At 42.6% G+C, this 21,458-nt stretch overlaps 1 protein-coding gene across 1 annotated transcript in view; it reads left to right on the forward strand.

The window, feature by feature from the left end:
• Nucleotides 1-3,334: 3,334 nt before the first annotated feature.
• Nucleotides 3,335-21,458, forward strand: part of LOC308298710 (protein phosphatase 3 catalytic subunit alpha) — a 122,899-nt gene continuing 104,775 nt past the window's right edge. Inside the window, exon 1 of the mRNA XM_080742360.1 lies at nt 3,335-3,684. Coding sequence (XP_080598486.1) covers nt 3,618-3,684 — 67 coding nt within the window. The 5' untranslated portion in view covers nt 3,335-3,617. The remainder of the gene's footprint in view (nt 3,685-21,458) is intronic.

Genomic DNA, 21,458 nt, shown 5'->3' on the forward strand with positions numbered 1-21,458 from the left:
GATTGAGGTATTTATTAGAAGTATTGCATAGGAAAGGGTACAGTTTCATGACAGTACAGTTCACTGATACAAGGTCAACTAAAAGGAAACTCAGGTAAGGCAAAGCTTATTTCCGTTGAGATCCTTCTCTTTAACTCATATAGCATTGAATGACAGACGGATAGAACACTGTACTATGCAGTAGATATCTTCAGCGAACAACAGTGCAAAAAATGTATTTACAAAATAATTCCCACAGGGAGGGTTCAGGGTGAGGTTAGGGTAGGTTTATTATTACCAATTACAAGTGGTAACTGGAAGATTAGAAATAATCACACAGGGTCGAGAGAGAATACTTTAAAAAAAATGTAAAGACAATGAAAAAAAATCAAAAAAAGAATCAATGATTTTCCCTCGACTTTCAATGAATCATGCCCAGTGCACTATCAATTTACAACCAAATAAAATACCGATCATCAAAAACGCTATGCAGCAATAGGGAAGGTTATAGAATATCTGTAACGTTAGACAGCTGTTTTGTTTGCAACAATAAATGCTGCAACAGTATAATAATTGGTCTTCCCACAGCATGCATGTGAAAGCGTGAGTGATTGTGGGTGCGTGGTGCTAGGCCAGGGGGCTTCACTATAGAAGCACCCCCGGGAGTCTTTAATCTGGGCATGTTATGTGGAGGCCTTTGCAAATCACATTCTCACTACACATTATTTGTGAAGCCATTTGCCCCCCGCTGGCCCTCATTTTGTCTTTTTGGCAGTTCCAATGACATACAGAATAGACTGCATTTGACACAGAATTTGGATTATTATTTTCTTTCATTCTTTCTTTCTTTCTTTTTGTAGCTAGTAGCTCTATTCAATGATGTTTTTGGAGCTGTGTGGAACACAAGCTCCCTATACGTGGCCGTGTGTGTGGGTCTGTCTGTCTGTCTGTCTCCGTCCGTGTCTGTATGTAGCCTAAACTTCGGCGCGTAACTAGTGCCGCACCATTTACGCCACTCGCGCAATATATACATCAAAATGTGCGGCTCGGCCGGGAATGGTGTTCTATTACCTTTCGTTCCGATCCGCCTTACCATGCCGACGTAATCAGCAAAAAACGACGCTTAATTGTCCCCATTGACTTATAATGGGACAATGCAAGAAATCACTTTCAAGTATTTTTCTCTCGTAAACCATAGGAGCTACAGTTTCAAACCTCGGAGAGGAGATTCATAATGATTTTAAGAATGAATCGAAAAATAATTACATCACTCGGCCTCATGGTGGCGCTATAACGGCCCACTTTACGTTTTGCCCCGTAACTCTTGAACCGTAGAACGCCCATTTGCGCCAGGATAGATTTTCCGCCATCTTGAATTTTCTCCAAAACACACTTTTTGCTCCTTTTCCTACATATTTTCTTCAAATGTCACAAAAATCGGTACACATGATCCTGGGTGACCAGAGAGGTGCTGTTGAGTCTAGCCTGCCCTGAGCATCAACTGCAACACACACACACACACACACACACACACACACACACACACACACACAGCTCCACTTCGAACAGAGGTTCGATTTTTTTGTTGTTGCTGCCAGCCAGTCACACAGAGCTGGATGCTGACTTCATAATTTACAGTACATTTACTTAAGTACTGTACTTGTACACTTTTCCCACTACATTTATTTGAAAACTTTAGTTAGCCTACCAGTTACTTTGTAGATTTTGATTATTATTACAACATATAGCCTACAGCAGGGGTCTTCAACATTTCAGGCCAAGGACCCCTTAGTTGAGAGAGAGATGAAGCAGGGACCCCCACAACCCATAGATACCATATAGTTTCATTGTTTGACAGCACAATCATCAGTGTATTTTGGATTCATGTCAATTTGTGTTTTCAGATATTTAATCACTTGAACCGTCAATACTTAATAAACTTGACCTTTCACTCTGTACTTAGTCTGCTCTTTTTCCCCTCTACACCAAACCTCTCCGCTGAAAATAGCCGATCTACAAGCTCGTAGATCTGCTTGTAGATCTGCTATTTTTGGCTAAAGTTCTCAGTATATGGACACTAAGGTTCAAGTGGTTAATATAGAAAAGGAGTAAAAAAAACGTTCTATCACACAAAGATTTGGAGGACCCCCTGCAGTAACTCTGAGGACCCCCTAGGGGTCCCGGACCCCCTGTTGAAGACCCCTGACCTACAGTAACCACTTCAGCTCTGGCTTATATATTTTGGCCATTTGAAAATAGCCAATATTCAAGCTCACAATGCGTTCTTGTGAGCTTGTAGATCTGCTATTTTCAATAGATTTGTTGTATACATTTGAAAACATGAAATTGGGACATTCTGCTTTAATGAGCACTTTTACTTTTGGTACTTTAAGTACATTATGATGATGCCAATCAGGGCAGGAATTTCATGGAGGCCATGAAGGCCATGGCCGCTGTTGCCCTTCAGTTTGGCCTTGCGCCCCTCAAACCAATGGCATGACCTGAAGCCACACTGGCCTTAATGCCCCAGCTGACTGTATCACTTTCTCCTCTGTCTCTTTCTTGTCAATATGTAGACAGTAGACACCGGTACCTCTTTCTTGTCATGTAGACACCAGTGTCTTTTGTTGAGATTCTGAAATCTTAACTCCCCCGAGTCCCCATACCAATATAATGCAGGGCTGAGCTTGGATCAGATTGTAAATACCATCATTTATCTATTTCATTGCTGATTAGGTTATCATCCCTAACCCTTAAATTCAACAAATTCTTTCAATGGACTAAAATATTGTTTTATTTGATGGCCTTCCTGCCCTGCCATTTGGCATTTGTGCCCTCAAAACCAAAGGCCAAGTGGCCTTGCCCCTAAAATGACGAAATTCCAGGCCTGATGCCAATACTTTTGTACTTTTAATTACTCAAGTAGGCCTACATTTTGAATTCCAGACTTACATTACATATTGATAATTTTACTCAAGTAAGAAATGTGTGAGTATTTTTTTTTTTACACCACTGGCACTGGTAGCTAAATAACTCTATTCAATGATGATTTTTTTTTTCTGCTGCCAGTCCAGCCAGTCACACACACAGAGCTGGACCCACTGACTTCATAATGTATTCCTGCCAACACAACACTGTGTAGAATAGATTGACACAGAAACAGTCCTTTGATGAAAATGCCATGTTAAAAAGCCAGCGCTACTGCCCTCTCTCTCGCCGCCAATGGGAAACGCGCCTGGGAGTTCGAGGGGGCGTGTCGCGGGGCAAAAGCTGCAGGCTTGGTTGCAGCGCACGGTGCGTTTTGCAGAAGCAACTTGATACAGTGTAACAGTAAATCAGACGGAGAGAGAGAGAGCTGAGCTACAGCCCAGGCAGCCACACTATAGCACTGAAATTGTAACCCTGTTGCAAGTATTTTTGGGGCGAGTGATCGGAGCCCAAAGTGAGATCACCACGACCAGCGGTCGGTCTCTCTCTTCTTTCCCTCTAAACGGATAAGAGAACTCGAGTTGTTCGACATAAAAGAGCAACCAAACAACAACAACCAACCGAACCTGGGGGATCATTTTCAGACACCCAACAATTTCTTGTTTATAGATCTCTCAATAATATAATTTCTCTCACACATCACACTGGAAATGTCTGAAAACGAAAACAAGCCGAATGATGACCCGAAGTTATCTACGACGGATAGAGTGGTGAAATGTAAGTTGATTTATTAAAAATAATAATAATAATAATAATAATAATCGCATGGCATACAATCAGTCAGACAGACAGACAGATATGATCTCTGTTTGTGGACAGAAAGAAGAGGCTGGATTTGTTTTTTTGTCGTAGCACAGATACTGGAAATAATTCACACTGACTAGGCTGTATAAAGGTCTGGGAGGAGGGTGGTGGTATAGTGCCTACTGTACTGCCTGACTGACTGACACCCCCTGAAGTAGGAAGTAACAACTACTCCAGTTGTAGCCAAGAAGAACAGCTACATTTTTTCACATTCAAATATTGTGTCATGATGTTCATATCAGAATAATAGAATAATAGAATATCTGCTCACAATAGTCGCGTATGGGGCTGCACTCTCTCGCCTTCTATTACGGCTGTGTTATTATTGTCAATAACGGCGAATGCACAGATTACACATGCATTGCCAGTTTGCATGAGCAGTTTCATGTTGATCATGTTGTGTTTTATGCAGGGTTATTGCACAACCATTGCATTCAACCCAGGGGCGTTTTTTTCCCTCCTCTATTTTGCATGCATTACCAAACAGTTTGTCGTTGGCTTTTTATTATCACCAATTGCATAATACTACATTTCATATATTGCATTTTTTTGTGTGTGTGTGCACAGTAGTAGTAGTAATGTGAGGTCTCTCTCTCACTCTCTCTCTCGCCTTGGCTTTTGTCTGTTTATAGGAGCAGCATTCCACCTTAGCAGTGTTCCATACTAAATGCAGTAATCAGGCATACCTGCCTCCTACACAGTGAATAAGAAGTCTAGTAGTGACTAGGCTAGACCAGTGGTCCTCAAAATGGGGTCTGGGGACTCCCAGGGGGTCCCCAGCAATATGATTTAAAATAGCATCACAGTCAGCCCCACTAACCCTATTTTACACTTAGGTTATAGCCTATCTATAAGCTGACGATAGGACGGGTTGGGAGCAAGTAGCTCTATATTTTTGCAAAATATTGTAGTATATATATATATATATATATATATATATATATATATATATATATATATATATATATATATATATATATAGTCTTCTCTCCTGGCGGGCACTGGCACATAATATTTTCAGATGGGGGTCCCTGTGGCCTAATACATATACATTTGGGGGTCCTTGACACGAAAAAGTTTGAGGTCCAGTTCTCTACTCATAGATTTGATGTCACTTGATGGCTCCTGTGTGAGTGTACCGGTACTTGTAGTCTGTTTCAGACAGCGTTCCACTCAAGTTGCAGCATCAAGCCCCCCTCACATTTTCTTTTCTGTTGTGACTAAGAATGTGATTCCTTTGTGGCGTCCTTGGGTTATTTATATACTTTTGTTTTTGAACATCTCTGTGCTGGGGTGTTTATTTTTCCTTTGGATCCAGCACAGGTTTAAAATATCCATTATTTCTCTCCATCGCAATTGCATGCCTATGCAAAGGAGTGCAGGCGGCAAAGACAGGCAGCGAGTCGCTGAGTAATGTTATTTTGGCTGACTGCGTGAAGATACATTTATGTTAGCAGGGTTCAACCAGTAGAAATGATTGAATCATCATCCACCAGTTAGAAAAATGACCGCATCATCGGTGACCGCTGAACATCAAGACATTGAGAGTGAGAGAGAGAGAGAGAGTAGGGAGGAAAGTCAACATCACAGTGTTCAGATGACCATGTCTCGAATGGTACACTGGTTGAGGGCAGTCGATTGAAAAGAAAGCCATGGGCACTTCTTCTTGCATGCTAAGGTCTATTAAATATAGTTCCACTTCGCTGGTCTCTTGGGCATTGCCTGCAACATTTCAGGAGGTAAAACATTGCCTAAAATGAAATGAATGACAACCTGCAAACCTCTCTCAGCGTAGCAGAGAGTGCAAACAGCCGTATCGAGGGCTACGTTTTGCTCTGGAAATGGGGGTCAAGCCATGTCTAGGATGCTTTTGCAATGAATATTTCAAAGCCGCCTCTCAGCCCCTAGCAAGTTGATGGGGATGGGATGAAAAATACATGGCAAATATAGGTTTTGAAAAGATTTACAGATATCACTGGATGCCCTGGTTAGGCTGTTAAGCTACACTTCCCTTTGTGATGTGGAATAGGAGGATGTCCAATCCATGCTACATTATTGCACCTCTCAGTGCAACATTTGGCTGCAACAGGTAATGGAAGTAATCTAATATCCCCCCAAAATTGGTAAGGAATCAATTAATAAAATAATCGATTCATAATCTGTCCCTATTTTGGGCGTGTCGTAGGCGAAAAGTACAAAAGAAATCATAGTGAAAATACAGTAGCTGATCTGCAAGCTCACAATGTGTCGCAGAACACCACGTTGTGACCTTGTAGCTCTGCTATTTTCACTATTTTTGCACAACACCCAAGTCTCAACCCTTAAGTATAAAATAACATTTGATAACATCGCTAATCGATTAGTTGTTATATTCAAAAGATAAATCTTTTTACAATTATTCGAGACAATAATCGATTACATTTGTCCATGTTTTGGTCTAATGCTACCACTGATGCACTGGTTGCTGGCCCAGTCTGTCAATGACACACTTTCCCTTCAAGCAGAAACAGAACGGTCAATCAGAGACCTTTGATTTCCCTGTTAGCCACACATAATTGATCGTCGGTCATTTTAGACGGGGTGCGTCAGGAGGAAATTTCAAAGGCCAAGGTTTTTGACGGCCCTGCTCTTCAAACGGGCGTTTTTCATCGTCCGTCATCAAGTGATTTCCCCCACTCGATTAATTCGCGTAAAACATCATTGTTTTGGCCATGGGTCAGTCCTATTGTGACAACACAGCACACAGTATACATAGCACATCTCCCAAATAACTGGAGGCTACACTATGTGTGAAGTCATTTGTTGTCGAGGGGGGCTGGTTCATCACGCTGCAGCCTGTCAGTCCAATTTATCACGAGTGGTTTGCATCCACCTGTTCTCTCCAAATGCACTATCACGACGTTAGCGAGAAGGCACTGTGCCGGTATAATTGCTCATATAGTTTAATCTGTTGAGACAGGAGCGCATGCAGGATTTTCTCCTTTTTTCCATCTCGTCTTCCTGATCCTTCTAGTATACACAGGGATATAAACATTAAAAACACTCCCTTGTTCTATCGCCATTGCATCAGTTCGAACGGATAATATTAACATCCAACGGTTTGTCAGCTGCTTAGCATGACCATTTACTTCAACAGATGGAATGTTGTATGTGACCATCGTGTTGCGGAATTTAATCTTCCATTGCCCCGCTTGGTTGTATAAGGGTTATAACAGTGCATGTAATCACATTAAGATCATATACATTTAATGGCCACGGCAGCTATATAGGGATGGGACGATATGAACATTTCAAATCACGATTATTGTGACCAAAGAAATCGCGATTCACAATATTATCGCGATAATCAAAATATCCCCAACATCCATTATCCTGGGGCGTAACATTTGTCAAAAAATAGCTGATCTACAAGCTCACAACGCTGAGCTCGTAGATCGGCTATTTTTTTGGAGCGGTGAAAGCGCTCCCAATAGACAGGTATGTCTGTGGCTGGCTGGCTATGTGGCTGGCTGGCTGGCTGGCTGGCTGGCTGGGTATGTCTTAGCCTGGCAATACCTTGAGTGGCCACACTAGTTAAAGGAGGGGCGCTGTTGTGCAGGCACAAACACACACACACACACACACACACACACACACACACACACACACACACACAGATTCACCGCTCCACTTCGAACCGAGGTTTGATTTTTTAAAGAAATTTGATAAAAGACTGTATCAAGTACATACTGTATATCATAAGTACATTTTAGAGTTGAAGTGGTACCGGATATGCAGCTCGGCAAATAAAAGGTGAATTGATCCTAGTGCATGACGGAGGACGATTTCACCATAAATTAAATCTCCACGATACGATTATCGTGAGTGTTTTATATCACGATAAGCGATAATATGGCTTATCGTCCCATCCCTACAGCTATTATAGTGCCCTACAAAGCAAAACAAGGCTAGCAGCAATGGTGTCTTTCTTTTATTCCCCCCTCGATGCCACCAGGCGAGAGGCGAGGCCTGTGTGTGTGTGTGTGTGTGTGTGTGTGTGTGTGTGTGTGTGCTCCCTGACAGTGAGCTGGGGCCTTTCCTACGACCGGGGGAATGGATAACATCTGACATTTGACTTTTGAGGAGAGGCCCCCGCACTCAGACGCGCATGGAGGGGGGGTTCGCAATGCCTGGCCACTGATCCCAGCTGGATGGCAGAGTCATTTATAGAACAGAACATTAAGTAATACCACATAGTTCATCGTGGGCTTTATGCGTGTGTAATCGCCTCCGCACACACAGTGTTGCGCTCTGTGTGCTGCCATGGTGGCGTGTGTGTGACTGTGTGTGTGTGTGTGCGTGTTTATCACTACTATTTGTAGGAATCACTACGATGTGACATGCCGAGGGTAGGGAAGGGACGATAAGCGATAGTATCGTTTATCGCGATAAAAAACACTCAGAATAATCGTATCGTGGAGATTTAATACATCTTGATATCGTCCCCCGTCATGCACGTCATCAAAAAATAGGCGATCTACAAGCTCACAACGCGTAGATCTGCTATTTTTTGGCAAATATTCCACCCCAGGATAATGGATTTTGATTATCGCGATAATATTGCGAATCGCGATTTATTTTGTCACAATAATCGTGATATGACATTTTCATATCGTCCCATCTCTACTGTGTGTGTGCGTGGTTATCACTACTATTTGTAGGAATCACTACGATGTGACATGCCGATGTGGGAAAAGGGAGGCTTTCTTGTGTAATGTGCTAATTGTATCGTTATAGTTTCCCCCAGAGGATGTCCTTGTTATGTCGTTTGGTTTCACTGTGAGTGTGAGTGAAATGGCTTATCAGTGTGCGTATAAACACTGTCTGCTGTTCTAGTGATTCAGTCCTTTGTTCTGTCTCACAGTGCCACTAATAAAGACACAATTTGTGTCTCTCTCATCCCCTGATAGGAAAAGACGGATGCTTAAATCGGAATGATATCACAGTTTCTTCCAGTGCGGTTTTCTTATTTTTTATTTAAATGTTTTACTTTTAGTTTTCTTTTAATGTCATCGAGCCTGTCAGGGGGAATGGATGTTAAGGCTTGGAGTATACCATGGTCATGTGTTTTTTTTGTGTTTTTTCTTTACCTCGCAGATATTTTGCGTTCAGGAAAGACGAGCTGTTTTGCAAAAAAAAAAAAAAAACATTTCCACAAAAAGGGGAAAAATGGCTTTTCATCCTGGACTGTTTACTGCACTGCAAGGTTAATGCATTCTTATTTTCCTTGCCTGCAGACGTCTCAATTGTATTCATTTTTTTGTTGTAAATAAGACACAAAAATGAGACATATTCTAGGTGATTCAGGCAGTTTCAGGTTGTGTGTGTGTGGGTGTGTGTGAACGGTAGTATCATCGTACTAGCCCCTCAGTTATTCCTAGCCACAGTAAATGAGCTAGTCAATGCGCTATTCACTTTATGTGAGGACGCAGCCATGCCCTTAGGCCTATTTGGCCACCACATTATTACTTGCTGAAAATGAGCCATTCCTCATAGCCTCGCTAATATAGTCTGCAGTGCTTGTGGAGAGTGAACTGATTGTTTTGCAGTCAGAATATAAAGGCATCAACCCAGACTGAATGCTTCATTAAACAGTGTTAGAGGTCTTGGTCATGTAGTCAACCTTGCTGTGATGTAACTGTCTAGGATATACATTGGCGAGATATCGGGGCTGGGCAAATAACCGAACATTTATCTAAACCGATATTTAGAACCAATAATCAAATTAATCTCGCTGATGTAGGTTAATCAAATAACCCAGAAGCAGTTAATTTCTTGTTGATATATTATATCAACACTTAGAAAGTTTTTTTTTCTAGTGAAAATGGCAGATCTCCAAGCAGTGTTGTGAGCTTCTAGATATATTTTAGCAGTTTAAGAATAATAAAAATGTGTGCGTATGTACAGGATTCAAACAGTAGGATTGCTTATTGTCAAGGACAGAATGATCCAATATTACAGTGGTTCTCAACCTTTTCAGGGCACGAACCCCAGAATAATCATATTTTAACTGGGGATCCCCAACTTGATGAGCACTAAGAATTGAGCCATTACATTTGGTATAACACGGTTCTGTTGTGAAAATAGCAGATCTACATGCTCGTTGTGAGCATGTAGATCGGCTATTTTCACAATTTCTGCCTCTATATATTTGACAATTTGGACAATGTTTAATTTGTCATTTTAGAGGTACTAAAACGTCCTTAAATTGTCACTTTAGAAATGTTTAGATACCCTCTATACACTTAAACTTTATGTTGGCTTGTTTACAGTTGAGTGCGAAAACAATGTTGCACATTAAGTTAATCATCTGGGGACCCTCCAAAATAATTGGGGGGGTCGTGTGTGATGTGATGACGTCATCAAACGATAAAGTCAAATTCAACTCAACTTTTTACTGAGTCGAGTCGACTTTCAAAAATCACTAGTCGTTAATGCCCTACTGTGTATACATTGGAAGTGACCCGGAACAGGAAATAGAAATGGGTTGTTCCTGCAAAATAATGGAGATCCGGTTCCTGTTTCCAGTCCAGACAGGAAGTAGGCCTACTACTTTGGGGGCACGGCGACCGATTTTTGGATACATTTTTATAAATGAAATCAAATTAAATTCTCTGGATTCTCGGCCACGGCAGCCTAGACCAACAGCTATTTCTTTGACACAAATCTCCATTGTACGAAACCTTTAGAGACAGGGGTCTGCGGCCAAATACACACCATTATCCTTGGCACGAAAAAGTCTGAGTCTCTTTTTGTTCGCCTCGGGTCTTAATGGGTTAAAAATCACACCCGTGTGAACTGAGCGGTGGTGGTGAGGGGGGGGGGGGTGTGTGTGTGTGTGTGTGTGTGTGTGTGTGTGTGTGTGTGTGTGTGTGTGTGTGTGTGTGTGTGTGTGTGTGTGTGTGTGTGTGTGTGTGTGTGTGTGTGTGTGTGTGTGTGTGTGTGTGTGTGTGTGTGTGTGTGTGTGTGTGTGTGTGTGTGTATTGCAGTTGATGCTCAGGGCAGGCTAGACTCAACAGCACCTCTCTGGTCACCCAGGGTACTCAGGCTACACCAGAGGCTACAGACAGACAGACAGACACGGCCACGCTATGGAGACGGTGTGACCACCGCTCAAAAATAGGGAAGGGAATAATGGTCACACAGACAGCAGACAAAGCCAGGCTATGGTCAAACAGCAGACAATCTGAAACAGACAGGGAAGAGTCGAGGACTCCCGATTCGCACGACACCAAATGGAAGGAGTCAGATGTTCTGCCAGACGCTCTGCTAAACTAAAAACAAGCCCCGAGCCAATTGTTGTCCGAGGCTGTTGTTTGTTTGTTAAACCACGCAACGGGCCGAACTGATACTCTGCCCCGAGACGATCCACTTGCTAATTTGATCAGATCACTGCAGGTGCTTGGCTTTTTCCTTGACCGCGCCGTCCGCGGCCCACCCCTCTCTCAAATGGCAAGTTAACACGTGTCATCATAAATCTAGCTGGTCCCCCTGGTTTGTGCTGTCATGTCTACTTGGCATCTGAAGATGTCTGCGAGGCGGCGGCGCTTTTACGGTCCTGGACACTCTCTCTCTCAGCATTTTTTCTGACAGCAGCACACGACTCGGGTGGCCTGGCCTAGAAATGTCGCAAATGCCAAAAAATAAATAAAATACAAATAAAAACGTGAGCGACAAGTACCGTGGTCAATCATCTGCTTGCCTAGTGTGCGTGTGCGTGTGTGTGTGTGTGTGTGTGTGTGTGTGTGTGTGTGTGCGTGTGTGTGTGTGAGAGATCATGGAGGGCGGGATGTTCAGAGCCACCTTTTTGCTAGTGATGTCGCACTCCCAGTCGGTGGCATTCTAAACCTGTGTAAGTGCACCTTCGTCACTCATTAGATTAAAGAGGAATTAGGTTGTGTTGTGGATTTAGGGCACGGCAAAGCGGCGGATTTGGACAGATTAAGCTCCATATAGGGGGATAAAGGCAGCTCTGCTCAGAGGTTGTAATCTGACTCCATGCATTAGCCGCTGCGCTTGCTAATTCATACCAACAAATGGACGATGGGGTTCAGTAACGCAATAGAGGAGGAGGAAAATATTGTCGTTCACCTAATACGTTTGCCATTTTAGAATGTCGCCTGAGCCTGAGAGAGTAGTACAGTTAATGGATTTGCACATAAGCCTTTTAAACTTCTACCCTTCAAAGTGATGACTAACAAGTGATGGCTAACTAATGTTTAGATCATTTTATTATTACCGGTACTTTCTTTATAGTTTTTTTTTAATACATTTTCATATCGTTGTTGTCGGGTGGAAACCTTGTATGTCCAAAACCGTTTGTTTTGTATTTATCATTTTAAAAATGATTTAAACTAGTGAAAACAGCCGATCTACAAGCACACAACGCCTTGCACTGCGAGGCGTTGTGTGCTTGTAGATCGGCTGTTTTCACTACTTTTGTGCGACAGCCTTGTATGATTAAGCAGGGCTTTACTTTGCGAAAGAATATACACATTTGAAACTTGGAGGTAGGCCTACGAGGTTTCCACCCGACAACGACGAATATATTGTATGATCACACATAGAGTGGCTTTTGCCCGAAACGACATCCGTGAATAATGAATCCATGTCGTTACATCGTTGCACGTTTCTTTATAAAAGCACAAAGCAGCCCTCCTTTTCAAACGCACGCAGCAAGCAGGGCTACTCTTCGTTCGTCACCATCTCCTGTTTCATGGCTGGCAAGCGCCGCCACACTCTCCTTTTGTGAGCCACGGTGGCTAACAAAAGCAATTTAGAGCAGAGACAGTTGCCTGTCATTAGATCCCCCACCAGAAACTGTCCATAGCACGCTCGCAGATCAATCAATAGAGAGTCTACTACAAATGTAAGTACATGTGGGGTGTTCTGCGCACTGTGAGCTTGGGGGAGGGGAAGGGAGTCCCTGCCCTGTTGAACTGGGAGCAGCAGTAAGGCTTACAGAGTAGGAACTAGGGATGGGACGATATGAAAATGTCATATCACGATTTTTGTGACCAAAGAAATCGCGATTTACAATATTATCACGATAATCGAAATTTCCCACCATTCATTATCCTGGGGTGGAACATTATTATGCCAAAAAATAGCAGATCTACAAGTTCATAACGCGACGCGCTGTGAGCTTGTTAGATCGGCTGTTTTTTGGCAAAGAGATATGGTAGAGAGTGAAAAAAGACTGTATCAAGTATGTATATTTTATTAAAGGAGTAGTTCACCCCCAAAATGACTTTTTTTCTATTGATTACTCATGCCATGGAGAGTAGAGTTCAATAATATTTTTAGTTTTTTGTCACATTCCTAAGACATAAATGTGATAACAATAAATTTACCCCCATTCATTTCGGATGGTGACCCGTTTCGAAACGGGTCACCATCCGGAATCAATGGGGGTAAATTTACTCAAATCAAAATGTTGTCTTAGGAATGTGACAAATATCAAAAAATATTATTGAACTCTACTCTCCATGGCATGAGTAATCAATAGAAAAAAAGTCATTTTGGGGGTGAACTACTCCTTTAAGTACGTTTTACCAATAGAGGGTTTAAATGGTACCGGCGGTTTAAATGGTACCGGCGGATATGCAGCTCGGCAAATAAAAGGTTAATTGATCCCAGTGCATGACAGAGGATGATTTCACGATAAATTAAGTGTTTTTTTATCACGATAAACGATAATATCGCTTATCGTCCCATCCCCAGTAGGAACTAATACAGTAGCCTGGAATCAGACGAATCCACCGGGGCAAAAATAAATTGCCTGTGGCGGATTTGGGTCTGGCCCCGCTCATTTGTGAATCCATTTCCTCCTCACCCCTAAGAGTTGGGTGACCAATCAGGGCCCAGTATTGGTCTGGTCTAACCAATTGTATCCAGAGGCATTTGTTTTAACCCACCCCTTGGGGAAAAAAGCCTTCCACATAGAAGAACCAGATTATCCATACAAGTGATATAGCCTGGCTACGCAAGGCTACTAACACAGAACTATTAAGGGATGGTTGGGGTGGAGGTGAGACCAGCCGGTTTAGAACATTACTAGCACTACTGTATGTGTGTGCAGTCTGTGCACATTCACACCACCAGATCTGCTTGGAGTCGAATACATTTGCTTCATTTATTTGATTGTCTTTATTGATAGACAATCTTAACACATTGACCGCCATTTTAACATACCTCCGTACTCCCACCTGCCATTCGTCTCCATAGACTTCCATGTAATTGGGTGTGCACGGATCATGCACACCCATGCCTAGATAATGCACCACGTGTGTCCACATTGCTCACAGCTTTCAAACAAAAAAATCCGAATGGAAATCCGTTCAGGCATTCATGAGATAACAGCCACTATGTTTAACAAAGATGGCTGCCAAAATGGCTGCCATGCTTGAAAGATGGGGTTGCTATGGGGGTTAAACATGCAATTTCGCGATTGCTATCATGCCTACTCCATTTTTGGGGGTCAAAACATTTTTTTGAAAAAAAAAAATTTTGATTTTTTTTTTTTTTTTTTTTTTTTTTTAATTCTCGGGACTATCGGGCCTGGCGGGGAAAGACATTGGAATAATCTCGGGACTATCGGGCCTGGCAGGGAATGAGTTAAGGCAGATGTTTCTTATTTCCACATGTCAAAACGTTAATGTGAATATGGTGGTTTGTGGCTTCAGTAAATGACTTGCCAATGCTCGTTTTACTGCACATGTACTGAAAGGCGTACACATTACGCATCATTTCAGTCTATAGGCCCTTTTCCACCGATAACGATGACGATAGCCATAAAATATCACAGCGATAATTATGCCTTCACATTGATGTCCGATAAAGTTATCGGACATCAATGTGAAGAGGCACCAATTAACAGCCGCTCGCGCGGAGCGCATCGCGAGCTGTTTGACAGAGACCCCTTTCCATATCACTGTGATCTTAACCACATCGTTGTTGATCCTAACGATGTAGTTGTCGGCTATCGTTGTCTTTATCGGTGTTGGGTGGATGCTGCTGATCCACTTCAATTGAAAACCCACTTTTTTAAATCGTTATCGTCATCGTTATCGCTGCCGGTGGAAAAGAGCCTTATAACGTATTTGAGGAGCTGAATACAGTTTTGCTTTGTAATGGGGATAGAATGTTAATGATAAATTGATAATTGACGACATTTGTAATCTAGGACAAAGCCTTGGTGCCCACCACAGAGTTCGCCCCCCCCCCCCACACACTTTATTTTGTACCAAAAAGAAAGAGGAGAAAAGCGGTGAGGTGCCCTGTGGTGAAAAAAAAGAAGAAAAACATACCTCTGTATGCCTGATGGAGGGCTTGTTCTGTGCTATGAGAGATGGGACAAGCCCTTGCATGCTGCAGTGTGACACGCACACTCACGTGCACACACACACACGCACGCACAGTGGTGGAAAAAGTACTCACATTTTGTACTGTCAAATTATCAATACTGCAATGTGGAAATACTCTGTTACAAGTAAAAGTCCTGTAATAAAAATGTACTTGAGTAAAAGTACAAAAGTATTGGTATAAAAATGTACTTAAAGTGCCGAAAGTAAAAGTACTCACTAGGCATCATGTCCCATTTCAGGTTAAATAGCAGATCTACAAGCTCACCATATGTCACATTGCGACATATGGTGAGCTTGTGGAGCGGCTATTTTCTAATGGCCGAAATGGATATAGGGCTGAAGTGGGTAATGCATGTTTTGTAATAATAATCAAATTCTACAAAGTAATTAGTAACTAAACCTTTCAAATAATTGTAGTGGAGTAAAAGTACAATATTTGCCTCTGAGATGTAGTGGAGTAGAATTAAAAATATTGTAAATACTCAAGTAAAGTACAAATACCACCATGCACTCATTTACTTTTTACACCACTACACACACACACACACACACACACACACACACACACACACACACGGATGTGTACAGACAGACGGATGTATACACATACATCATAAAAAAAAACGCGCGCACAGACAGACACGGCGGCGATGCACGTACGTGTACACACAGAATGCGCATACGTAAACAAACGTGCACTGCTGTGCCGTGGCAGGTGGCCATTTGTATTTAAATGTGGGTGAAATGTGAAAAGCCATCTGTGTGCTGCCTGTAAACAGTGGATTAGTAGGGAAAGTTTGTCATCACGGAGGGGGGGGGGGGGTATTCATGTTCTTGTGCTTGGGCACATCTGGGGAATGAAAAACGCTTTTTGTCTGCGGGGTGTGTGTGTGCGTATTGCATTATGCAGCGTTTGTCATTTTAATAACGAATATTAATGCTGACTGTCACACGGTGGCCGTTTGGCTCTTACGTCACACACAGGGGAAACCCTGAGGGCTGATTTATACTGCTCTGTACGGTTGAGTAGATTAAAAATGTGACTCGAGAGACCTACGATGAAGTAGGGCTGTATAGGATAATAATCGATTTTTAATTGTAATCTACAACAGTATGCCAATCCTCCAAATCATGGGGGTCTTCAAATGTCTGTGAACGAGGCAGGAGGAGGATAGCGTAGTTGTGGTACTGGTAAAGCGAGACGTTTGCATAACTGAAAGGTCACAGGGTTTCTATGCCCGGTCCTCCTGTCACCGTGTGAGTGTGCGTGCGTGCGTGTGTGTGTGTATGCGTGCGTGTGTGTCTATAACCAGCACTGTGCCACGTCAAGGTGTCCTTGCACTAGAACTTGAGCACTACCTGCTCACTCAGTGTGAGCCACCGTAAAAGTGTCAACTGAACTCCGTCGCTTTAGATGGAAATGTCGAAGGTTCATTTAGATCCTTTTTTTTTTTTAAGTTCACGCTTCGTTGGCAACAAAATGCCATTGTCACATCCCTGCACAGTCAGGGCTGTCACAATTATTTCATAATCGTCATAATCGTTTCCATGTTGAAAAATGTTCATATATTTTTAGTAAAAAAATAGCGGAAATAGCAGATCTACAAGCTCACAACGCGTTGCATCGCGGCGTGTTGTGAGCTTGTAGATCGGCTATTTCCACTATCAATGTTCTTTTTGGAGCGGTGAAAGCGCTCCCAATAGACAGGTATGTCCGTGGGTATGTCCCTGGCTGGGTGGCTGGGTGGCTGGCTGGCTGGCTGGCTGGCCGTGTCCGTAGCCTGGCAATACCTTGAGTGGCCACACACAACACACTAGTTAAAGGAGGGGCGCTGTTTTGTGCAGGCCAGGCACACTCACCACTCACTCACAGGCACAGTTTACAGTTTACAGTTTAGGCATTTAGCAACACACACAGGATATAGCTGCTCAGATTCACCGCTCCACTTGAACCGAGGTTTGATTTTTAAGTATACAGTTGTCAAATATGTCAGTAATTTCTTTGTATATTTAGGTTATGTGTCATATCTACCATGTGCAACTTCAAAGCCTAAAAGCCAAACAGAAATGTAATTGTCAACGACAAAAACACAATTAAATCGTTAATCGCAATTATTTGAGTGACAATTAATCGTCATGTAAAATGTCATATTGTGACAGCCCTATCCGTGCGCATGTCCTTCCGTCTGTTTGTGTACAGCTAATCTCAGACACAGACGGCACGATGGCACTGTGCACGCACTCTCCCTGGGAGCCAGAGCAGAACCTCTTCCTCCAACCTTTTGCATTGGCCTGTTATAGCGCCACCAGGAGGCGGATTTTTGAAAAACACAAAAAAATGCCTCAAATCATGACTGTCCGCAGATGACATGGCACCTGTTTCACATTTGCCTCTTGTAGCGCCACCAGGAGGCCACAATAACCTACCTGACCTGGCGGAGACCGGTGCTCGGAAGAACACTGTGTCTAGTTTTGCAGTGGAATGGGGGAAATGTTGTTGCATCATTTGCCAGCGGGGTTCCCCGGATAGTTCATGGCTGTGTTCCTCTTCGGGATGGGAGGAGGAGAGCCGGAGGTGGGTTTGGTTTGGCTGGCCATCCAGGCATGGGCACTGGGAAACGGCACCGGCCAGCATGGCGTCATGCTCTGCACATGCAGCCAAGCTCCCAAAGTGGCCAATGATAGTTTTTTTTTTTGTTCAGGCCTAACATCAGAGGCGTCACAAAGGGGGGGGACTGAGTGACTAGGGCCCAAGGTGGAGGGGCCTTAATTATTTTATACTTTAACTATTGAAAAATAGCAGATATACAAGCTCACAGCGCGTGAAAATGTGTGCAAATCTTTGAATATATGTATTTTCTAAGCGAACATTTGTAACTAAAATTTTGCTTCTGGGGGGTCCCTGGAAGTAAATATTTTGAGACGGGGGTCCGTGGCCAAATACATCATTTTGGGGGTCCTTCACATGAAAAGTTTTGAGCACCACACTGATATAGAAACATAGGTTTTTCAACAAAAAAACGTAGAATGATTTGAAATATTCAAAGACTTTTTCAAAAATAGCAGATCTACAAGCTCCGAGTGCCGCGCTGTGAGCTTGTATATCTGCTATTTTTCAATAGTTAAAGCACAAAATAATGCATAATAATGCGTTCCCAGTCTAAATGGGTTAAACCCCCTTCCCCCTATATAAAGAACATTCATGGGGGGGCCCGCAGTGAATCCTTGTACCCAGGGCCCAGAATGTGGTGCGACACCCTTGCCTAACATTCACTGCTTGCTTGGTGCATTTCCAATAGGTTTCCGTCATGCAACGAGACCCCTGGAGTGATGCGCAGGTGGGATGCATAGTGTGTTTCTGGGAATCCTCCGTTGGCCAGATTTTTATTGGACAAGAATCCACGAAGAGTCTGGATTCCTCACACACAACACAATCCCTTTTTAATTAATGGGCTGATCAGTACTCTTGATTAACTGTTATGAGGATGACTCATCATTAGACGTTCGAGTGACAATGGCCATAAACCAGCAGGTCCCTTTGTTTTTTAGGACCCCTTATAGCTGAGAGAGAGGTGAAGAAGGGACCGCCCCCCCACTACATATTGTATAAAACTATGTTGCAGATTTTTTTTCAGGCATTTATCTGTTAAGTGTTTGCAAGATTTGCACACATTTTTCACAACTTTTTCAAAAATAGCAGATCTGCAAGCTCGCAGCGCGGCACCGTGAGCTTGTATATCTGCTATTTTTCACTGGTTAAAGCATTCAATAACCCTAACCCTAAATGGGTTAAACCCTCAATACTTGAGTAAACCTGAGCTTTCACTCTGTTCTTTAGTCTGCTCTTTTTCCCCTCTACGCCAAACCTCTTTGCCAAACATTTTCTATCTTGTGAGCTTGTAGATCTGCTATTTTTGGCTTAAGCTTGAAGTGGTTAAGGGTTAGAGAATATCCTATCGAAATATCCTATCATGCAAAGTCACCCCCCGTAGTAACACTGAGGACCCCCTGTCGAAGACACTGGAACGAGAGACTTGCTCATAACGTTTAACCTTTATCTGACTGACTAGTAGTTAGATAAATCGATAAGATGTGTGATTAGTGACTTCATGTTCAGAAATGACGACTTTTGCGAGGATTGCGGCAAATAATTTCAATTCTGTTTTCCGATCTGAATTTAGCCTCAAATATCCCCAACATCCACTATCCTGAACTTTTTTTTTTTTTTTTTTTTTTGCTTCTAATTACGAGGTGGACTAACAGTTGACAAGTAAAGCTCCTTTTTAGAGAGCACTAAATGAACGCAACGTCTTACCCGGTTGTTTGTCAGTGTCTGTTAACCCCACTGCATGAGACAGCTGTGGGGATAACCCTCCCCCCTCCCTCCCCATTTTCAGATGACATTGGATAGCTGTGTGTGTGTGCGTGCGTCTGTGCGTGCGCGTGCAATCGTGCATGTGTGTCTGTGTGCGTACAAGAGAGGGACTCCAGCTATACAAATACAGCTGGAGGTGAGTCTAGGCCTTCAGGTTTATTTACACACATTCACACGCGCGTTAATTATAGACCGCCGGGGTGAAAATTAACCCTCTTATCCTGTGTACAGGTGAGTTGGCCGTCTGCTTGGCTTTCCCTAGTGTGGTTTAGAAAGAATAGGAATCTGGATGTGCCGTGACGTGTGCCGTGATCTGCCTGTCGCTAGGGCTTATTACATAATCGTCTAATCGTGATTTTTTGACATAATCGTGATTATTTTTCATAATCGTCATAATCGTTTCCATGTTGAAAAATGTTCATATATTTAAAAAAAGGTCAAAAATTGTGGAAATAGCAGATCTACAAGCTCACAACGCGTCGCATCGCGACGCGTTGTGAGCTTGTAGATCGGCTATTTCCACTATCAAAGTAGTAAGTTGTCAAATATGTCAGTAATTTCTTTGTATATTTAGGTGTGTCATATCTACCATGTACAACTTCAAAGCCCAAAAGCCAAACAGAAATGTAATTATCAACGACAAAAACGCAATTAAATCGTTAATCGCCAATTATTTGAGTGACAATTAATCGTCATGTAAAATGTCATATCGTGACAGCCCTACCTGTCGCTGGTGTTGTTGAAATGAGCCTGGCGCTTATACAAGAAAATATCGCCACTTAGTTGTCGCCTTGTCGGGCAGAAACCTTGTATCTCCAAGTTTCAAAATGGTTCTTTTGTAAACTAAAGCCCTACTTCACCATACAAGAGTGTTGCACAAGATAGTAGTGAAAATAGCAGATCTCCAAGCAGATCGGCTATTTTCACTACTTTAACACATTTTTTAGATAATAAAAAAAGGAAAAGTTTTGGACATACAAGGTTTCCAAACAACAGCGACGATTTGATATGTTTTATAGAGCCTCGTTCTTCTTTGTGGTTACTCTTCTTCGTCCTTGTACAGTACAGTGTGTCCGACAAGAAAAATGGTTTTCAGGCAGCCGATTCTCAAAGCCTGTTATGCTTGAGTTCATTCTTGTCCAGGTGCTTTCATGCCTCTCAGCTGGACTGGTATCACAAATTCATCTTCTAGAATCTAGATCTTAGTCAGCATTATTTGCCCGCACAGAGAAACGCCCAAGCAAGACCCCTAGAGATCTCCTGTTGGTTTTGGTACCGTTTTGCCACGATTATTTTGACCAAAGATTTGCGATTTACGATATTATCGCGATAATCAAAATATCCCCAATATCCATTATCCTGGGGGCGGAACATCGCAACGCATTGTGAGCTTGTAGATCGTCTATTTTTGACAAAGAGATTTGGTAGAGAGTGAAAAAAAAGACTATACGTTATGAGGGATTAAAGGAGTAGTTCACCCTCAAAATGACTTTTTTCCTATTGATTACTCATCCCTTTTATGCCAATATATGGAGATCCCTAACAGAATCCCTTTTATGCCCATATATGGAGATCCCTAACAGAATCCCTTTTATGCCCATATATGGAGATCCCTAACAGAATCCCTTGTATGCCCATATATGGAGATCCCTAACAGAATCCATTTTATGCCCATATATGGAGATCCCTAACAGAATCCCTTTTATGCCCATATATTATGGAGAAATCTGAGTATCTGACATCAGTGTGATGTCACCTGTTTATGCCCATATATGGAGATCCCTGCTCTGCGTATCTGGTTGCTATGGTAAACAGTTGGTTGCTAGGGTAAAAAAACATGGTTGCTATGGTAAACAGTTGGTTGCTAGGGTAAACAGTTGGTTGCTAGGGTAAAACCATGGTTGCTA

The sequence above is a fragment of the Nannobrachium achirus genome, assembly GCF_963921795.1.
Source record: "Nannobrachium achirus genome assembly, chromosome: 14".
NCBI classification, from domain to species: Eukaryota; Metazoa; Chordata; class Actinopteri; order Myctophiformes; family Myctophidae; genus Nannobrachium; species Nannobrachium achirus.